The sequence below is a fragment of the Octodon degus genome, unplaced genomic scaffold, assembly GCF_000260255.1.
Source record: "Octodon degus isolate 3935 unplaced genomic scaffold, OctDeg1.0 scaffold00024, whole genome shotgun sequence".
In the NCBI taxonomy this organism is placed as follows: Eukaryota; Metazoa; Chordata; class Mammalia; order Rodentia; family Octodontidae; genus Octodon; species Octodon degus.
This window is the reverse complement of record NW_004524600.1, coordinates 9,021,640-9,029,741: the sequence shown is the minus strand read 5'-3', so window position 1 is coordinate 9,029,741 and position 8,102 is coordinate 9,021,640. Positions and strand designations below refer to the sequence as shown.

At 36.3% G+C, this 8,102-nt stretch overlaps 1 protein-coding gene across 4 annotated transcripts in view; it reads left to right on the top strand.

Moving 5' to 3' along the window:
* LOC101579400 (jouberin) overlaps positions 1-8,102 on the top strand; it is a 181,013-nt gene that overhangs the window by 52,096 nt on the left and 120,815 nt on the right. For all 4 annotated transcript variants that reach the window (XM_023712174.1, XM_023712173.1, XM_023712176.1 and 1 more), the window contains exon 11: positions 7,626-7,746. In XM_023712174.1, coding sequence (XP_023567942.1) covers positions 7,626-7,746 — 121 coding nt within the window. The remainder of the gene's footprint in view (positions 1-7,625; positions 7,747-8,102) is intronic.

The window sequence follows — 8,102 nt, the reverse complement described above, 5'->3', positions numbered from 1 at the left end:
CCACTGATGGTACATGCATGGCTGTCCCATCAAGAGGCTTCTGCCCCTGGTGCTGGGGTAGTAGGCATGCCCCACCATGCCTGGAACCCTGATCAAATTTTTATATATGATGTGAGGTACCTGCCCACTCATTCTGTTTTATGTGGCTCTCCAGTTGTCCCAGTGCCGCTTATTAAAAAGACTTTTTTCCCTGTGAATGCTCTTGCCACTCTTTAATTTTATCAAGCAAATATATTTATACATTTTTTGCATCTATTAGGTCCTAGATGATTAATTTTCATGAAGTGCTTGACGGGACTGGAGAAATGATCTCGAGTAAACCAGCAGGGCCTTTTAAAGACTGAAAGGTCCTTGTCAGCCTGATAAGGAGTTAGGATATTATTTTAGTTAAGAAAACTAACTGAAAAGAATAGGAAAAATTTAGGGGAATAAGAATCTTTTTTAAGTAGAGTGATCATCAGTCTGTTATAGTGGTTCAAGAAAGAGGAGTTGGTAAACCTAAATTCAGATGATAATAATGAAGGTGTAGGCAGTGAATAGGGTTGGGACATATTTTAGAAAGATTCTTTGGAACTTGTGATATATTCAGTGTGGTGGAAGTAAAGAAAGGAGGACTAGCTTCTTTGTTTTGGGTCCCAATGATTGTGAAAGTGGCAGTAGTGCTTTTTTTTTTATTTTTAATGTATTCGGTTGGTATAGGGTCTCACCATGCAAATTGGGACTCATAGTGATCCTCCTGTTTTTCAGCCTCCTCAGCGCTGGGATTATAGGAATGCCCCACCACTCCTGGACTCTGGTGGGCTCAGTATGTCCAAGGGGCAGGGCCAGCCCAGCATGTGGTGCTGGGAATCAAGGGATTGAACCCTGGTCCCTGCACTTGCCTAAGCTTGCCTGAGCAAAAGAGTCCACTATCTTGCCAGCCCAAAATGGCAGTGGTGCTTTTAACTAGACGAGTAATGCTGTAGTAGAGAGAAGTTTCGGAAGTGAAGTTTTGGATTTGAGCATAGCTATAAAGTAGACCATCGGACAAAGGTCTGCTCAGTAGAATAATCACACCATGAAGTCTTTTCTCAAAGATGTCAAGTTTGGAAAGAGAGTGTAGCTGATCACCAGAGCCACTGATCCAGGAAGCCTAGCAAAGAATATTTCAAGAAAAGGAGGGAGTGACAAGCTGTCTGTCACATGCTTCTGAGAGTTAAGGTGAGCATACAGTTAACCTCTGCATTTGGCAATGTAGTGGCCTTCAGTTACTTTGATGAAGCTGTTTTCTTAAATACTAGAGACAAAATCCTAGAAGAAAGAGGTTGAAGAGTGGAACCAAAGCAAGTCAAGCCAAGAATACGGCCATTCCTCTCCTCCCCGATAGTATGCCACGGCTAAGGAGCGGAGAGTCAGGGCAGGTGCTGGAGGGGGATTTTGAATGGATGTCAAGGTGTATTGATTTGCTGCCATGGATTCAGTAATTACTAGAGTTCTTAAAAGAGTAAGAGGAGACAGAATCCTGAATTCTCATAGAGGGACTGGCCTTAAGAGAAGCGATCTCTTATCCTTCCTACTTTAAGGCAGTTGGAAATTATGGGCAGATGCAAAAATTTAGATTTACTTATGGGAAGATTAAAGAGTTCTTATCTAATTGTTTTCAGGTATAATTGGTATCAGGTTCTTGACCTACAGTGACCTCAGAATGCCTATAAATGAAATTGAAATTTACAAATTTCTTTTCTTTTAGTTGAAGCACATCAGAAATGGTGTTGCTTACAGTGTTTCCATTAGACTTTGTGTGCTTTCGAACAATGTAATCTATTTTTCCACATTCGCACACATATTTATTCATGCCTGGTATACTTTACAGATGAGTTCATTCTTCTTTAAATTATAATGGATTTTGCCTATCTTTCTCTAGCATTAGGTTGTCAATCACTTCAAAGGAGTTTCTCTTTAAAGTGTACATTGTGTTGCTTCTGTTCCTAATCCTTGTGTAGCTATCTTTCCACTGCTGTCTCTTTAAGCTTCTTGATGTGAGAACTTCCTTTTCTTTTAATTGTCATTTAGCCTACATATAAATGCAGCCAAGTTACAGTTTATAGAATTTTGATTAGTATAAGAATTCTATAAATTGTAATATCTGATCTATCTTAGAACAGTGTTTATGTGCTGAAAACATTTTTTAACATTTAAAAATAATTCACAAAAAAGTAACTTCTAGGGCTGGTGAGATGGCTCAGTGATCTAAAGCACCTACTTACAACAAGCTTAGCAAAGCGCAGGGACCACGGTTCAATCCCCCAGCACCACATGCCAGCCAGCCCTGCCCCCTGGTTGGCATGTGGTGCTGGGGGATTGAACACACACACACACACACACACACACACACACACACATAAATAAAATTTAAAAAAAAGTAACTTCTAAATCTCTTTAGATAATTTTTATCACTAGTGGCACATAAAGCAATGAAAGCAACTGTTCCCACCAGGGTAACCATGTGACATGGTTTGAGGGAAGAGGGACATGGTGGGTTTAGCAGATGACATTTATGAGAACTGACTCAGTATTGCAGAATAACCAAGAGAAAGAACAAAAAGAGGAGGGAGGTAGACAGTATCAGCGGCCTAAATGAAATCTGCTCAGTTTGCTCCTTTGCCATTCCAGGATAACAGTCACTTCAGATTTCGTGTTATGGTAGACAGGCTTCATGTTACCGGGTTGGAGAATAAAAGGTTGAAGTATATGGATAACAGTTGTGTACTATTGTGCAAGGAATTTACTTTTTAATAATAAAGTTATTAAAATAGAATTTTTGTTTGCTGTTTATTTTTGTACTAAAGTAGAAGCCTATAGCAAATTCTCCAATAGAGAATTTGGAAGTAGCATTTGAAAGAGCTGTATGAACATCCTCACAAGAACTAGTCGAGGTATTAATCTTAAACAGAAGCACCTCTTTCTCTGATAGCAAAGAAAGAAAGAAAGAAAGAAAGAAAGAAAGAAAGAAAGAAAGAAAGAGAGAGAGAGAGAGAGAGAAGGGTAGTTGTAAGAGTTGTTATTTATTTTTTCATAGGTTTGGAAGAGAGGAGTTCAGAGAGTTCAAAACCAAATTTCCCTGTGAGGTAGGGAAGTATATATAGAGAGAAGGGAGGCAAAGAATTGGAAAAAACTAAGATGCCCTGAGATAAATTGCCTTATACTGAAGGCACATTTCTGAGAAATTGGTTTGAACCCAACTATATCTTAATTTTAAACTTTACATGGAGGAATCATATCTGTAATCTTTGAACTACTAGAACTTGGTAGCTGTCAGGGGCTCAGAAAATCCTGATTAAATATTGCAAAATAAAACTTCAGGGCTGCGGAGATAGCACAGTAGAATAAGCACTTGCCTGGCAAGTGCAGGGTCCTGAGTTCAATCCCCAGTACCACAAAAAAACAAAAAACAAAAAACTTCACAATGAGTTTTAAGTTTGAATTCTGGTTTTAGTTAAAGTAGTAGAAGTGAACCGGTGCAGGGGTGAGATTTCCTGCACTGCACCACTCACAGTAAAGCTGTCCTCAGCAGCTCCTTCCTTGCCCCCTACTTTCCTTGGCTTGTAAAGGAAAGCCTCAGAGGCGTACAGATCATGCTTGAGTTTCTCCTCACGATGCCTCTCCTCACCTGGGCCGGGGCTATGGTTTAGCAGCACCAGTGCCTGCCTCGCAAGCACAAGGTCATAAATGGAGGGAAAAAAGATACCATCACCTATTCACATTTTAGATTTTACTATCCTCAACAGCGTGGCAACGTAAGGTACTCTCAGAATTTACATAAGGAGAATGTAAAAGATACTTGACTGAGATAATTTCAATCTCATTTTAGTTCAGACTTTCTGTTTAAAAAAACAAAAATCTTTCAGTTTAATTTGTTCTTTAATCTTGGGATTTTTACAATAGATACCTGATGTATAAGAAAATATTGCTTGAGTATTTTTAGATTATTTTTGCCACCAAAACTGTCTTCAAATTAAATAGTATGTGCATTATTGTTTAAATTTAGTAGAATAATTGCCAGAATCTGGAAAAAGACATAAAGTAGTAAACTTTTAGAAAGAGTAACAGCACGAGCCTCTTTTCTGTTATAATTGAAAATCAAAAGTAACATTAAGATTAGATTTTTAAGTATATATATATATATATGTATGTATGTATATGTAGAAATGAGTGTTATATCTCTCCCAGAGGTTTTAAATTTTAACTGAAAGATAATCTAATTGTTAGCAGATTTAGTTTTTGCATTCAATTTTGTGTTTGGGCAGTGAAGTTTCTAACATGAAAATTAAGGCACTCCTAGAGAACTAATGTTTGCATATTTTGCATAAAGCTGCTTATACCCCTAAAGAATAGGCAAAATGGTTTGGTAATAAACTTGGCAGAAATTCTAAGTAGTTTGTTTTTTCCTTTTAAGAATTCCACTCATGCTTTATGCTTTAGCTTTCTCCAATATGGAGGTATTAAACTGACTTGGGCAGACTGTGGTTTTTACATGAAGCAAGCCTAGTGTGTTGTGAAAAAAGTGTAGATTGGCATAGGGGAGACTATCTTAGCCAACCTTTCTGTTGTTGTAAAATTATTAAGCAATTCTTTTCCACAGCATATATTTCAAAAATAGATATTGCTTCACTCTATTTAATGGCCATTATTATTTTTATTTCTCTAAATGAATTGATACATATATGTAAGCTGACTTTAAAAATGTTTGAAGTTGTAATTCAAAAATCAATACTAATAATGATAATTGACAGTTATCTCAAACCTTGGAAATTGAGTTATCTGCTCTGTTGGATTCCTACTAATCATTTCATGGACATTTGAATAATCTCCAAAGAAAGTTGTCAAGAAAAAACAGAATTGTAAAAATGCTTAAGAACATGTAACTGTAATTCCTTTTCCAAACAATATCTTATTTAATAAGACTGGCAAGTCTTTCTGTTTGAGTAGAGACATTTAAGTATCCTTTTCTAGCTTTGCTGGTATTTTTTTGTGTCTTAGCATATGTACATTGCTGAAAAGAAAGACTACAAGAGGCATAGCATGAGGGGGCACAGTCCAGAACCATATATAAGATACAGATATAGATTCATATTGCCTGCATATACCTGCTTGTTTACACCAGATTTTAAAGTATATTGTCTGACACAGAGGAAAAAAATTGCCCAGATTACAGATGTGAGACTGATAACTTTTTTAAAAAAGTGAATTAGTTAAATGATAAATATGGCCTTTTGTATTTAGTACTTGGATTTAAAAGCACAGAAGTCTGATTTACCAACTCATAATCATCATACATTGTACATAACTACCTTCTAGAAATGTTAACAATAATACTCTAATACTTATATAACACTGTATGGTACTTGATGGGTTACCTTTGCCTATATAATCTATTTAATAACTTCTCTCTCCCTCTCCCTCCCTCTCTTCTGTCCTTCTGTCTTTTCTTCCCTATCTCCCTTAACTCTTCCTCTTTCTCTTCTGCTTCCTCTCTTCCTCCCTCCCACCTCTGTCTCTCCCTCTCCCTCTCCTGTCTGTCTGTCCGTCCCTCCCTCCCTTCCTTCCTTCCTCCCTCCCTCCCTCTCTTCCTCTGTTCTGTCTCCCTCCCTCCCTCCTTCCCTATTCCTACTCCCAGTGCTGGGAATCAAAGCCAGCAGGCAAGGCCACCAACACTGAATCATACCCATGGCCCTGTGTAATCTGTTTCTTAACATGTTATTTAGTGCTTGAAAGTGAAATTGTAACTAGCACTTGATAATGCTAGTTCATCTTTATTTGCATATTCTCTGTGTAGCATAGATACTGCTTTTCTCTTCATTTAAAGATGGTTAGTGAATCTTAAAGGTATTGATTTCAGTGTTACAGAAACACTGTATTAATGCAATCAACATTAATTTTGTTCAGCATTTAATAATGGATCCTGAGAAGTTTTTAAGCTGGATGATATTTTAGCACTAATGTGATACATAATCAGGTCTAACACTTTTAAAATTATTCTGTTTTATAAAATGATACCACAACAGTTTATGTACTTAGAACTCTGTGAGTATGTGATCTTAAATGATCTACTTAATCTTTTCTACTGAATCTTCTGAAAGCTCCTTTCTCCCAAAGAAAAAGGTAGTGTAAGATGCACTGCTTACTACTACTGTTGAAAGAAAGGAACACGCACAAACCTGTAAGTAATGAATCAGATAAGGGATATGCAATCCCAACCCAAGTACTGCTCTAAACAGAGCATTAATAAGGAGTTTTTAAATACTAATGCAATGGAAGTACTCTGTGGAGTTTTAATTATAAAAACAAAAAGGAAAAGGAAAAGGACTATTTCCTTTTTTTTTTTTTTAAGACAGGGTCTTACTGTGTAGTTCACTCTGACCTTGAACTCATTATGTATCCCAGGCTGGCCTTAAAATCTCAGAGATCATCCTAAAGCTCTACCTCCTGAGTGCTGTGATTACAGGTATATGCCACCACACCTGGCAGGAAAGGAACTATTTTCATGTGCTAATTATGTGCCATAAATTTACCATTTTGTTTCGTGAATTCACTGGTTACATATGTACAGTGAATTTCAAAAATTAGGCTATTTTAAGTTTTCAAAAATAATCACATTTTATGATTTTTAAAATTAAGAGTGAATGTTTTATTAATAATGAACAGAGTAGATTTTTCCTGAAATTAACTCTTAACTTTCAAGAACTTAATAATTTTCAAACTTTTTAGTGAAATGTTTTTTTTTTCAGTAGCTGTATTTAAAATGTACTTGTTATATATTGCAGTGTTGTGTGGCCATCGTACTCAGGCAGTCATAGTGTGTTGTAAACCATTACATGTACTTATACAAATTCTGCTATATCTTTTTTTTTTTTACAATCTTGCTGGGTTTTTTTTTTTTTTTTAATATATTTAGTACAGGGTCTACAGGATCTCACTATATAGATCAGATTCCTGTTTTCAGCCTCCCAAGCACTGGGATTACAGGCATGTACCACCAGGCCGTCTCTTTCGCCCTCTCAGCATGCCAGGGATCCAAACCCTGGCGCCTGCGTCTGCCTAAGCAGTCACTGTAGTCCGATGAGTTATCTGGCCGACCCAATCATGCTGTTTTTAAACAGTCTGAAGAATAACATTTTTAACACAATGGAAACTATTTCACATGGCAAGTTAGTATATGTCACCATGATTTATATAAACAGGTATGGGTGTTTTCTATGCAGTCTTTAAAAAGGAAGTACCTGCTTATTCACTAAAATTTCAGAGAACTGTGGGTGTGAAGCATTTTAATTCTTCCTTAATTAAAAGCAGTTTTATTTTTTAATTTTTTGCAGAATTTAGGACCACTCTTAAATTATTGTCAATTCCATGATAACTTGTAAAAGGCTAATTTATTGCCATATACTTTAGCTGTCATTACCACTATATTCCTTCTTTGATAAGAAAAATATTCTATCTTATACTATAAAACATAGCCATATAAATCATGATTCCTTTTGACCTATCATACACCCTAGTTTAAATAGTAAGCAAACATTTTTCATCCATATTTTGCATCAGTAGCCCAGGAAATTACATTGCACTCTGATTTGCCTTTTCTATTGCAGGCCAACAAAAATCTCAGGCTTACTTCATCAGCTCCATCCTCCTCTCAGCGCTGTAGGTTACGACAGTCAAACCTGCTGACCGCTGATGAGATGCCGCATTGGTTTGGTTTCACTCAGCCTGGTGAGCCCCTTTCTTGGTCTAACTATTCTTTTAAGTTTTCAGCTGCTGCTTTTTCTGATGAATATATTTATTTCTCAGGAATAAAAATTCATAGCATTCTAATTGCCAGCTTTTAAGTTTTCAAAAATAATCATAAACAGTTCATGTGATTATTTGATTATAATTATATAATTATTCAAAAATAATCATAATGAATTTAATCATCTCATTTTTTCCTTGAAGTCACAAACATTACTCAAAATGTAAACAGTAAGCTTAGATTTGGGCACATTAGCAGTGGATACTCAGGACCTGTGCTCTGTTAAATAGATAACTTACAAGTCAAAAAAAGGTTTTTTTGTTTTGTTTGTTTGTTT